The following is a 12,782-nucleotide window of genomic DNA, read 5'->3' as shown; positions in this document are numbered from 1 at the left end:
CCAGAATTCACAGCAATTCTTCACATAATTAAAAACTCATCGATCTGATGTCATTTGCTCCAATCTGGAGAAGTAACGGTTAGAGAAGATCTCATTTTAATTAGATTGCATGCATTCGCTCCAACATGATTTGTTTAATATAGTTTTAAATATAATCTATCATTGATGCAGTGATTTGATAATCATACCTTAGGATTGACAGTGGACGCTGCCTCTGTATTATAGCAAGTTTTTCTCTGTATTGGGTGAAATCACTTTTTGTGGTATGCTCATTCCAGGTGTCTATAATCCTGTTGTGAAAGTTTAGCTGACAATGGTATTTTTCTGAGCTTTTCTGAAATTTGAGCTTACAATGGTCTTTTTCTGAGTGCCCTCAAGTTCTTCTCATTTCATCCTTTTTTAGAAGTCCTTTGGTTACCTTCTTATCGTATATTCATTGTTAACTGAGTATATATATTTCATGATATATTCCTGTAAAACATTTTGAAAATCTCTATCACATCTCTCAGTGTCCTTCATCTCAATGTTGGTAATTTGAGTTTTACTGAGTACTCTAGATTCGTGAGTGATAGTACTGGTTTGGTGGCTCTCATTAGAACATTCTCTATATCACCTGATCTATGTAGTGCATGACCATACCACAGCAGCATATTCAAAATGTGGTCTTACTAGGGTTTGAAATAGGTAAATGTATTTTAAACTTCTCTTATCTATTCTAGATATGTACAAGTTCTCCTTATGAGTCCCAGAATGCTGTTTGCCTTGTTGATTTAATTTTGCATGTGGTTGTTGAAGTTGAGGTTCTTATCCATTAGTACTCCGGTATCCTTCTCTCCTTCAGATAGTGATAATAATCATCAGAATGAATTTCCTTTCTGTTGGTGACTTTTAAAACATTTAGGTCTGAAAGATATATTAAAAACCTGGATATATGTGCTGTATATCATAACTATGAATTTGTTAAATTCTGTTTCTGTCCCACAGCCACCAAGATGCATGTGCCAACATAATGGGAATATGGTAACGGACCATTGTAACGGAAAATGGTAATGGACAATTGTAACGGGAAATGGTAACGGACAATTGTAACAGGAAATGGTAGCGGACAATTGTAGAGAGTGGAGAAGACAGGAGTAGTCTTTATTCTTAGGGTTATCAAGGTACCAAAGTTTAATATGCATGTGATCAGGAAAATAAAACACATTGATTAAGGAATTTTTGTATTCTATATTTCTGTATCAACCAAAATGGCAGATATATAAGTAATGTCTTGAGATAAGTGGTTTAACTTTTAACATTCTATTTGGACTTGAAGAAAGTGAAAGGAAAACAATTTATAAGTTACCATTTTAAAAGTTAACAAAAAATTCAAAATTTCAATGGTTCCAATATAGACTTAATTATTAATAGAACTTTGGCTACAAACACTTTCCTGCATAAAATTAAGAGGAAGGATACAAAAAGCTGTACATTTTGTAAATTGGAAGAAGAAACATTGGAACACCTCCTCTGGGAATGTGTAAATGTTCAATCCTTTTTAGATACTTTGGAAACATATGTTGAAGAAAATACAAATCTACAGTTATCTATTACAAAAAGAAATTTTTTATTAGGAATTTTTTATTCAAACAAATATATTCAAAACACTTTCTGTGGTTAAAGTACTACATATATATAATGATGTGTACAGAAAAGACATTGAATATAGTAGTAGTGATATCTCATTTGAAAAAGAACTATGAGACCTTGAAATACACCTATAAAAATGGTGAAAAAACAAAATTTGACACAACCTGGAATGGATGGAACCTTTTATTCAATTGAAACAGCCTTTTGATATATTTACTCTCTCTCTCTCTTTCTCTTTCTGTCTCTCTCTCATAAAACTTTTTCTGTAAATTAAAGATTGATGCATATGTCAAAAATAAAAACTTTTAAAGGGGCATGGATATGATTTTTGATCAATTGACAATGACAGTTTTCTGTTGTAAAAATAAAAATCTTTAATATAAATAAGTGGATTAAAAAAATATTTTTATATAGGATATACTTGTCCTTTGGAGTAAGCACTTGCAATTTTGCATTCTCTTGATTTGTCACTGAATAATATTTTCATCAAATCAAGTTTATGCATAATATTAGCACTCTACAGTTTGTGTATATTTAAGACTGCTAACCTTGGTCAGTCTGCTTCTGTGAGGAATGCACACTGTGATTCTCTATACTATACTGCTGTTGACTTTGTTTCATTCATAATTGGAGAATGAGATCTGTATGGTGGTAAATCTAGGTAGTTTACAGATATCTACTAGTGCATGTCCTTACAGAAATATGCCAAGGAGGAGGAAGAGGTCATCTCACCACCGACCGCCATTGGTATTTACAGAGAGTCCTGTAAGCAAACGGAGAAATGTGCCCACTCCTGTTTATTGTGCTCAGCACCCAGTAACTGTACCACAGCGCAGTGCCAGTAATGTGTCTTGGGTAGGTTAAATGCACTTAAAAAATCACTGTCTAGTTTGTTGCGTATTTGGGGTGATTAACTACAATGGAAAATGTGATGTTTTGCTTAAATTATCATGTTTTCCATAATAGTTAATTACCTCATGTACCCAACAAAGTAGACAATGACTTCACTGCCACCCAAGGGGTTCATTTATATCTTTCATACCACTGATCACCCAATTCACTACCTCTCCTATCCAGTGATACTGGGCATCTTTATGAATCTTAATTTATTTAAAGAATCAACATTGTATGATTATCTCCCTTTCCATTGATAACCCCCCCCCCCCCCCCCCCATTTTTTTTCCTGCAAGGCCAAACAGAAAATAGGATTGTTTACTACAGAGAGTATTACATGCAATGAAAAAATGGGTTGGTAGGACTTCTTTTTTAATTTTTTTACAATAAATTAATCAATTTTTTTGCATAATTTCTAGATGGCATCAAAGCTGAAATGTAGGGCTGAAACGATTCACCGAAATATCGATACTGTTCAATATAAGCCCTCGATTCAATGTTCGATTTATTGCCTCGATTTTCAGTTCCATACATTTATTACAGACTGGTTCAGTAAAATACATCAGGTTCGGCCTGTAATGATTATTTTTACCTGCGTGAGGCACAAAATAGCATCAAATAACATTCAGACTGTTGTTTGCCTTTAGTCTTATGAAAATGATAATGAACTTGTCATGATATCAATTTAAACTACAGAGCCAACATGCATCTTACTGTTTGGCATTTTGGAATCATTTTGCTTTTAAAATTATTAATGTGAATCTTGGTAATTAATTTTTTCTTTGAATAATATTGCTATTGGTTTCTTCTGTAAAATGTATCGTGTTGAAAGTATTGAATCATGGCATAAATATTGCAGTATGTATCGTATCATGAAGGCCTACTGAAATGTATAATTGTTTTATCACTGCGATACATGACGTCTTTTCTCCATCTAATTGACATTCATTGCACAACGGTAAAACATTCTGCATTTCTGCTTCAGTTTTATTCTGACCTGGATTTCTTGAAATAGAATTAGTCGAAATTTGGACTTAAGTCCGAGATTTTACTCAAATTTTGACTGCTCAAATAAAAGAAAACTCAAACCTAAGTAGAGATTTTTTCGATATCAGGATTTTACTTTGAAATTTTTTTTTAGAGTTGAAGCATAAGACACAGGAGAGGTTGGATAAACAGATTGCTCTTATTAGGCTTGATAGGAAAACCGTTTATCAATATATATATATATACAACTGAATCATCCTGATAATGTTCTGATACCAGATGATTTAATGAAAAGAAAGATTGATTACATGTACCTGGTATATAAAAAAGAATGAGGAAAAGAAATTTTTAAATGATGGCTCAACTTTTTAACATCACAGGTATCTCCTCAGTTCAGTCACATCAGAGGCACTGTTAGAGGACAGCGTAGGGCCCGCAGAAGAATATCGCCTCCTTCTTTGATTGGCAACAAGCCTCCTTGCACGTGTCATGGTAGGACTAATTCCAAATCTCCCAGATTCAATGGACTGAAGAAAAAATCAAAGTTTTCTTCTCTTCAGTTTGTAGGGGAGAGAACTCCCCCTGTTACAGTGATGCAGGATGTGACTTTCTCAGACAATGAAGATGAAGGTGAAAACCAAAAAGAAAATTCCCCAGACAAAAACCATAGAAGAGAAACATCATTTTCATATAGGAAAAACCGTAACAGATGTGAATCAGTTTTACAAAAAAGTGTTAATGAATTAATGATGAACCCAGGTGTGATTAAAACTCCAGAGCTGGTGGATTTACCTCCAGAAATGTGTGTGTCTCCTGTACCTGTGAAAAGATTGTTTAATGTGTTATCTCCAACCATTTCACTAAACTCACACAACAACCAAAGGTACAAAAAGAAGAAGCAAGGAAGGCTAAAACAGCAGTTTGTAGAAAACTTAGCAGAGAGGTCTTCCATTTCTTCTCCGGACAGAAAGGCACCATCAGAAGTGTTAGTAGCCGACACACCAGAGGCAGAATATGGACTGAACACACGAGTTCGAAGGTTACGGAGGAGGAATATTCATTATCATTAGAATTAGTTTCTGAAAACTAAGTACATGTCTGATTTAACAATTTGAGTGCAATATTGATGCTTTCCACCATCAGGTCTTCCTGCAGTGCTGTTGTATTTTGAAATATCCCCTCAAATTTTTCACTCATTTCTTTCTGGGGGTATTACTGTTGTATACGAGATGCACTATTATCAATATCAGTAGATGTAATGATTTGAACTCTTCAGTCTGTATGTTCTGTTCATGTGATTATTCAGTGGATCTGCATGTATTATCTCTGTGTGAACTTTATTTTAGATATTTTAGATGTACAATGTGTAATGTGAGAAATTAATTTGGAAAAAATCAACATTTTAAACATCAATTTGCAAGAATATAAAATCATGAATTGTGAGTGGTTTACTCAAATGGACTTAGATCTATATAAATTTATTTAGTGATGAACTACCGTAATTGAGTATGATATTGACAGACTATACCATACACGTTTTTGATAAAGGTTGTATTTAACATTTATATTTTCTTTATTCCTGTTACATGTAATTACGTAAATAAATATGATGAAATCTGATACATACCATGCTAGTAATTACCATGAAAATTACACAAAAATATTTACATTAAGGAGACTTAAAATTTTCACAAAAGTTATTGAAAAGTTTTTTGTTTGTGAAAAAGAATGCACTGTCATTGACCATAAGTAATCCAGTAGTGTATGTATTTTGATTGGAGCAAGAGGGGGAAAATGATGGAAATCCCCATCAAGTCAAATGCCTTGCAACCTTGACATTTGACCCACTGACCTCAAACCAAGTAGGGATTTTCCTGTGGTCATGACCATTTTAAAAATGCATGCATGCATTTGTGATGTATCCTTATTGATTAAATTACCTTTGATTTTTAGGTTTCCTAGGAGACTGTTATCAAGAAATTATCCTGTATGACCTTTTTGAACCCCTGAATTCAAAACCTATCTAGATCATGAAAATTTTCATGATTGCAACTATTTTGCTAAAATCATACATAACCACGACTGATTTGTTAAAATCATAGATTCCTTATGGCAAGAAATTTCATTTCATGCCCTGATGTTTTACCATGTGACCTTGACCTTGGAGTTTGATCCAAATTTTAAAACCCTAAAGGAATATTTAATGTCATTTTGTTCAAATTTAAAAAAAAAAATTGAAATGAGTCCAAATGAATCATGTATGTCATTTTCTGTATGAAAGAAAATAAGATAAACATGCAGGAGGTCAGTAACATACACAACTAAATACAATATACGAGGACTGTTCGATATGTAATGTGTATTGTACCACAGCGCGATAATGCTTTGCACAATTTCGTGGATGTTGATACTCTTGAATAGCTCTATTCAATACCTTTCCAACAGTATAAACACGAGTCTTCAGCTCCACATAGTTTTAAACTTGTAGTCATTTCAATAGAGCCAGTCGTTGACCACTGTTGTAAAAAAAAAATGGTTGGGAAACGGGTTGAGAATTTGGAAGAAATTAGAGCTGATATGAAAGTTCGCACAAAACTCGGTCATTCGGTAATGCAGAGTTCTACTGAATTGGGGAAATTTATGGGTCTGATAAGGTATCTTATGAGACAGTTCGTAGGTAGAGAAAGAAATTTCTGACTGGCACAGAGTCCGTCAAAGATGCAGAAAAATCTGACCGACCTGTGATTGTAATTGGCAAGGCAAAAGTCAGGGAAATAACTGAAAGTGATGGCAGACCCACAATTCGTGATATTGCCAAAGCTGTTGGCATATCGCTATCGCGGGTGCATATCATTTTGAAAGTACGAAAGATTTCTGCCAGATGGATATCGCATATATTGACAGATGACCAAAAACGGGTACGAGTACAAACCGCTAAGCAATTGCTCAAAATATTTCCCAAATTCAATCAAAGGCAATTTGCAAACATTGTTACTGGTGACGAAACATGGATTCACTATTTCGAACCAGCAAGAAAAATTGGAAACAAAATATGGCTAACTAAACACGGTAGAAGGCCCGTAGTTCCCAAAAGAACCATAAGTAGCCCCATGCAACCTTTTCCTTTTTCCAAAACTTAAAAAGGTCTTATCTAGTTGTTGTTACTCCGACAAGCCCTTGGCTCATCCGTCAGTCAGTGCCTCATAGGTCTACCTAAATCAACGGACCGTGACGCATTTCAGAAATGGATTCAGAGATTGAAATTTGTATTTCAAACCGCGTAGAATACTTTGAAGGGATGTAATGTTCATTTCACTATTTGAGTCGAATGCTTTTGAGATACACATTACATATCGAATGTAAAGTTCCCTTTACAATTCAGAGATAAATCATACAATTTTATATATATATTCGAGAATTTACTTTTTGTATCGTAAATTTCTTCACGAAATATTGCATCCCTTTTCCATACATAAATTATAATGTTTACGTAGTAGAGTCTTGGGCTCCGTTAGCGGGGGATTGATGTAGAACATGGAAACAGTGGTGTGCGAGATCAGATTCTCTCTAAGCAGGACGTTCTAAATTTTTTGATAGATAGGAGGACCTCGTAATGTGTTGCGTATTTTTCAGTCATCTTGACTGCGATTTTCTGAATTTCGACTCAAGATTAGTTTTACACGATTTTAGTATTTTACGGTAACACCCACCCCGTCCAAAGTATTATATAATATTCAAATCAATTTCAACCACATGAACCAGACACGCTTTTAGTTTATAATTTACTTATCAGTACCTATGTATATTTTAAGTGTGTTGTCTGGGTCCTGTTTGATAATCTTAAGTATAATTTAGGAATGTGTGGCTGTGTCGTGTAATAATTAATTGTAAAGTATGAAAATCTTTATCAATCATCTGCGTTTGGTACTCTATTATATGAATATTTTTCATAACTGTTTGCGTGCTTTCAAGTAAAGAAATTATTATAAATGTAATGAACGAATCTCTAAAAGAGGTAGTCTTTTGAGAAGGCATGGACGGATTCGGTGATATTTTGCTGTGAATGTTTTTCTATTTATTCTCCCTCTGTGGTCACCCGCCACATCGTCCTGTGGTCACCCGCCACATCGTCCATGTATACCACACTTGCACAATGTATGTTTCATTTTATTTACACCGTATTTCATAAGCATGCCCCCTCCCCCCTGTTCCCATCCTCGGATCCTAACCAAAACGAACTATTAATTACTATGGTTGCGGGATGTTTCGGCACCAAAAACGACATAGTAGGTATTGAGATAAAATACAAATTTATCTATTCTCATCTTGTGTTTTATCCAGGCACTTGAAGAAAAAAAAAAGGGGGGGGGGTACTCTCAGATTATGGACAACGTTCATTTTGCATTAATTTTTACAAAATTATTTATATTAGCATGCAAAGTAAGATATATTGGTTGACCCCTCCTTTATTTATAGCAGTAATGAATGATTTAAGAGAACCCATGCAGTATATGACGAACCCCCGATTTATGATGTTGAAGTTTTTCTGGGGGAGGGGGGGTTAAATCAAGCAACATTTTTTTTTTTTTATTCTTTTATGTTTTTTATATATATATATATATATATATATATATTTATTTAAATTATTATCTTTTTTCACCCGTCAGAAACTTACCCCCCCCCTTTTGAAAAACGTCACGTACCTGCAGCCACTGAAATAATGTTGAAATTCAATTAAATTCCAAGTTACATGATAATATTATAATCTTAGTCTCCGTGAATGAAACTTTAAATGCATTCACATTAATTTCAAATCGATGCATCCTTATTTTCCAGACTTTATTAAAGTATCGTACGTATACACGGACCGACATCACAGGCACTTGTTTCTGTAAATGACTTAAATGACCCCTGTATACTCATTCGTGGTCGTATTTAAGCAAATTCAGAGAACGCTGCACATGACGATTATTCGAAAGAACGATGTCTTATTTAAATGATAGTATTTTTAACTGAAAAAAAAACTTTCAATAATTTTAACAAGTTTCGATAACTACAATCAATAAGTATAGTTAGTACAGTATAATAAAACATTTTCAGTCAGTATTTAATTAAGTATTTCAAAAATTATCAAAATGGCACCTGGCATTTTAAAAACTAATGTTATTTTTCGATAGGTGCAGAAATATTCGTTTTGAAACATCTTATCTAACTGTGCCGAAAGTTCCTGAAATCAGTAATATTGGCGGACGTCCAGGTATCACGTGACTTGTTCCAAATATAGATCTATTCCTGTTTATGGAATACCGTGTAAATAGGACGGAACGAACACGAACATGGTGCGAGCGTGGTACATGGACGATGTGGCGGGCGACCAAAGAAAGCCCCACATGACAGACCCCCCACAGTTTGTCAGTCTGGAGCAACTGAAGGATTTGGGGGTTCTGTACTTTGAGGTAAATATCAGTAAATTATGTAGACCTACCTTATTTTCAATTTATCAATCATATTCCAGGCCCCGAGACCGAGGCATATATGATATGGTATGATATGGTATGATATACTACAATAGGATTTTAAAATTTATATGTTATAAATTATATTATAATACAAATCAATTTTTTAAAAATACAGTGAACAGGGAATGTGCGAGATGTATGAAGGAATTGATTATATCGTACAATGAAAAGTACAGGTAATACCGAAGGATAAATGAAGTAATACTCAATTTAACAACTCTTAATTGGTTAAAAGTGCACCGACTGTGTATTAAGAATGAAAGTTACTTGGGGGGGGGGGGGGGGGGGGGGTAGAAAAAAATGGATAAAATCCGCGCATTCAAATGAGAGGTACATGGATCACCGCCTGGGAGTGGATCCAAACGTCGGGTACAGAAATCATGAGAAACTGTTTTCACAACTTTTGCTCATTTCGCATACCCCTCGCTGGCTCTGAGTATATTCGGTCCATCTCGTTCTTACCTGGCCAATTAATGTGCGAAGGACGTCGTCATCATATAAACCAGCTTAATTCAACTCGACAAAGTGCAGTGTTGTGCAGATCACAAAATCCCTTGCACACGAGCGAGTTTCGCAATAAGGATGTTGCACATCACATTTCAAAAGTTGTCAGTTTTCTTTTAACTTAAAACACTCGACGAGCCTCCTGTAGTTTGTTAATTGAAAAATAAGGAATTCAATTTGGAAAAAAACCAGTAGGAACTCTGGCGCTTCATGCTGGCATACTTTTCATGGAGCGTCACAGTTCATATACCCTCATCATTATACTCATACATGTATTTTCAAAAATGAAATATATTCTTGAATAAACCACTTCCTTTAACTTTACTACATCCTCTAAAGCCACGGTAGGGAATCTTAAATAATGAAAGTAAAGAAATTTTATGTTTGCTTGGAAAATTTCTTTTTGAAAACATGACAGTAAAAGGACCAATTATATAAACATATGTATTTTCATGTACATGCAAGTTTTTTTGAAAGTTTATCTTTTGTTCTTGGATGCAATAGAACATATAAATGTATGAATACAATATGTACATTTATTAACATCTACCTTTACAAAAAAGTATAATGATATTTCATCATCAACACTAGAGACAATGATGCCTGATTATGATTACGCAGTGAGCAATTGTTGTTGAGTTTCTATGATAGAAATAATGTTTAAATTATACTTCTTTTGTCAACTATGCCTTCTGGGGCCCTTCATTGGTCAATAAAATATCTTATATCTTGTATAGCTCTCTCCAGATGGGAGAGGATCGTACATATTGGCCGTGGTTTGCGACGATGACTTTACTAGTACATGTAATACATGTACATGTATTACAAAAAAAAAAAAAGAAATACTAGAACTCGGTTGATTTCATTTCCGTGCGTTTAGGCTTCATGAAAAGTATGCGACGTATAGGACAGGGTACTTTCAGAATTTCTATGGATATACATGTATTGCAATATTTTTAACTGTATTGTGATCTGTCTTGCAATATTTTCAAAACGAATTAAAATTATCTTTATTAAGATACGAGTTAAATAATATTGAAATAATTGTTGAATAGATAGAAGTTTAGCTGCATGCAAATTTACCTCATCAGGAGTCTTATTTGAACTGTATAATTATCATGCAACTTTATGATTTTATACCTGATGAAAAAAGTATTTGAGGGTATTTGTCAACGAACCACAATAGATAGGAATGTTGATATTATTGCGCAGCCCTATAAATCTCGGCGCAGAGCGTCACAGTTCAATACACTCTTGCATTTTTCAAAATTGAAATTTATTTTTTATATTTACTTTCTACTTTCATTTCTGTTGAGGTTCTTGGCCGTTAATTAGACATACATGCTATATTTAAATCAAGTTTTCACAACTGCAGCGCATTTATATGAAAATGGCTTTCATTATAATTTTTAAAGTTATCAAAGGCAAAATTATTGGAAATGTAAATATATGATCTTGAAGTCTATGCCTGTCCTCTCGATTTGATATTTTTGATTCGCATGAAAACGCGCGACTTCCGTTTTTTACTGTTTGACGTTTATTCCCTGTGAAATCATTAGCTTTCATTTTAATTGTAAATCTTGTTACCTACAATGTATATTATTGTGATATCCTAATTTGAAACAGATAAGCTCAGACCCTGCCAAAGCAGAGGAGCAGGTGAAGGAACTCCGGGCTGATCGTGGATACACGTACCAAGACATGATCACATGCAGCCCGGAAAAACTCCCAAACTATGAGCAGAAGGTGAGAAATTTGTCCATTGCATCGTTGGGGAGGTTAGATGAGCTATACATTAATTGGTTTGCAGACGGACGAACAAACGGTCGTGTGTACATATGCCGAAAAAACCCCCAAAACAAACTGTAGATTTGAACCAAAATATTTACCAATATAGATAATTTTAACCTATTTTTATCTAACATCAAGTGAGGTTCTGTGCCCCCACCCCCATACATCCACAGGTGGTTGACTACTGGGATCCCACCCCTGCATCTCACAACCCTCCCATTACCTATTTCACTTTATTTTTGTAAATACTCTCCAAGACAGGTTAGAAGTATATTTTAACATACTAAAAGCAAACATGATACTTTAGCCCGCACCCCTTTCCCGACGGATACCTGCATGGGATATACGGACAGGAAACATACATGTGAAGCCTCTTCATCAGTTTCATATGTAGGAAATATAATCAGATATGTGTTTTTTATTCTAGCTGAAGAATTTTTTTGAGGAGCACCTACACACAGATGAAGAGATCCGCTACATTTCAGAGGGGAGTGGTTATTTCGATGTACGAGACGGGAAAGACAAATGGATCCGAATCGAACTGGTTTCAAATGACCTTATCATTCTTCCCGCGGGCATCTACCACAGATTCACGCTGGATGAAAAGGTTCTTTTTATTTTAATTCAAAGAGGCATGTAGGAAGCAGTTTCAAAGTGGGGAGGAAGACATTATTAACCAAATATTCACTGAGATTAAAAATATTTACTGAGATCTTTCAACTGGAATTTAAAGAAGGAAAGAAATTTCCAAAAAGTTTGCAAGTGGAGGTTACCGTCTGATCTGTCATTCTTACTGAGTTACATTGAATATCTTTAATTTTTGTTAAAATGGACAAATGAGAATGATGCATCCAGTTTGTTTAGGAGTACATATCAATTTAAGAAAGAAGATTTTTTTCGGCCGATGATCGGTATATATCCCATTCTGGCCCCAGAAACCTCTAACCCAGTGCTCATGAACTCTCAGTTTAGTTACGCATGTATCGTACTTGGTTTGGCAGTTGATTTTCCAATAGACCTTCATTAATACACAGGTTAATTTTTCAATTGTAGAATTACGTCCAGGCACATCGGTTTTTCGTCGGAGAACCCGTATGGACGCCGCATAACAGGCCAGCAGACGACATGGAGGCCCGCCAAATCTACCTGCAAAGTCACCCAGTGTCTGCCTAGAAGTCTAGAGAACAGAGCACAGTGCTTTATGTATACATATCATGAACAGAAATGAAGTTCTTGTCTTCATCAATTACTTACGGGTCTATGTTCTTTTATAATCTGAATTTATTCATTGTTATAAAAACAATTTGTACAACACGAGAAAGCATGTAAATTAAAATGTACATGTACACTAATTATATCAAACATTTCTGAATACCACAAAATGAATCTGTAGATTCAGTATACATGTATAAAACACAGTATATCTTCCATCTTTTACAATTAAATTTCAGATTATGA

The 12,782-nt window shown here is 34.6% G+C and overlaps 2 protein-coding genes across 5 annotated transcripts in view; both read left to right on the top strand.

Annotated features, from left to right (window-relative positions):
* Positions 1 to 5,130, top strand: part of LOC125648351 (uncharacterized) — a 24,107-nt gene extending 18,977 nt beyond the window's left edge. For 2 of the 4 annotated variants that reach the window (XM_056140819.1, XM_048875361.2), the window contains 3 exons: positions 985 to 1,160; positions 2,328 to 2,484; positions 3,891 to 5,130. In XM_056140819.1, coding sequence (XP_055996794.1) covers positions 2,332 to 2,484; positions 3,891 to 4,580 — 843 coding nt within the window. In that variant the 5' untranslated portion in view covers positions 985 to 1,160; positions 2,328 to 2,331 and the 3' untranslated portion in view covers positions 4,581 to 5,130. Of the gene's footprint in view, positions 1 to 984; positions 1,161 to 2,294; positions 2,485 to 3,890 lie in introns of all 4 variants that reach the window. The other 2 variants (XM_048875363.2, XM_048875362.2) reach the window with 2 other exon arrangements.
* A 3,668-nt stretch (positions 5,131 to 8,798) lies between these two features.
* Positions 8,799 to 12,782, top strand: LOC125648354 (acireductone dioxygenase-like). Its single transcript, XM_048875366.2, has 4 exons — positions 8,799 to 8,966; positions 11,160 to 11,279; positions 11,752 to 11,931; positions 12,378 to 12,782. Exons 1-4 carry the CDS (start codon positions 8,847 to 8,849, stop codon positions 12,495 to 12,497), a joined length of 540 nt encoding a protein of 179 aa, XP_048731323.2. The 5' UTR covers positions 8,799 to 8,846; the 3' UTR covers positions 12,498 to 12,782.

The sequence above is a fragment of the Ostrea edulis genome, chromosome 6 (assembly GCF_947568905.1).
Source record: "Ostrea edulis chromosome 6, xbOstEdul1.1, whole genome shotgun sequence".
In the NCBI taxonomy this organism is placed as follows: domain Eukaryota; kingdom Metazoa; phylum Mollusca; class Bivalvia; order Ostreida; family Ostreidae; genus Ostrea; species Ostrea edulis.
The sequence above is the reverse complement of the archived record's forward strand: the minus strand, read 5'-3'. Positions and strand labels throughout refer to the sequence as shown.

Bases quoted from the DNA above. Each gene is read 5' to 3' on its own strand.
- LOC125648354 (XM_048875366.2), top strand. From the start codon at position 8,847: ATGGTGCGAGCGTGGTACATGGACGATGTGGCGGGCGACCAAAGAAAG. The intron at 8,967-11,159 runs GTAAATATCAGT...AATTTGAAACAG, and splicing joins TGGGGGTTCTGTACTTTGAG to ATAAGCTCAGACCCTGCCAA. The intron at 11,932-12,377 runs GTTCTTTTTATT...TTTCAATTGTAG, and splicing joins GATTCACGCTGGATGAAAAG to AATTACGTCCAGGCACATCG.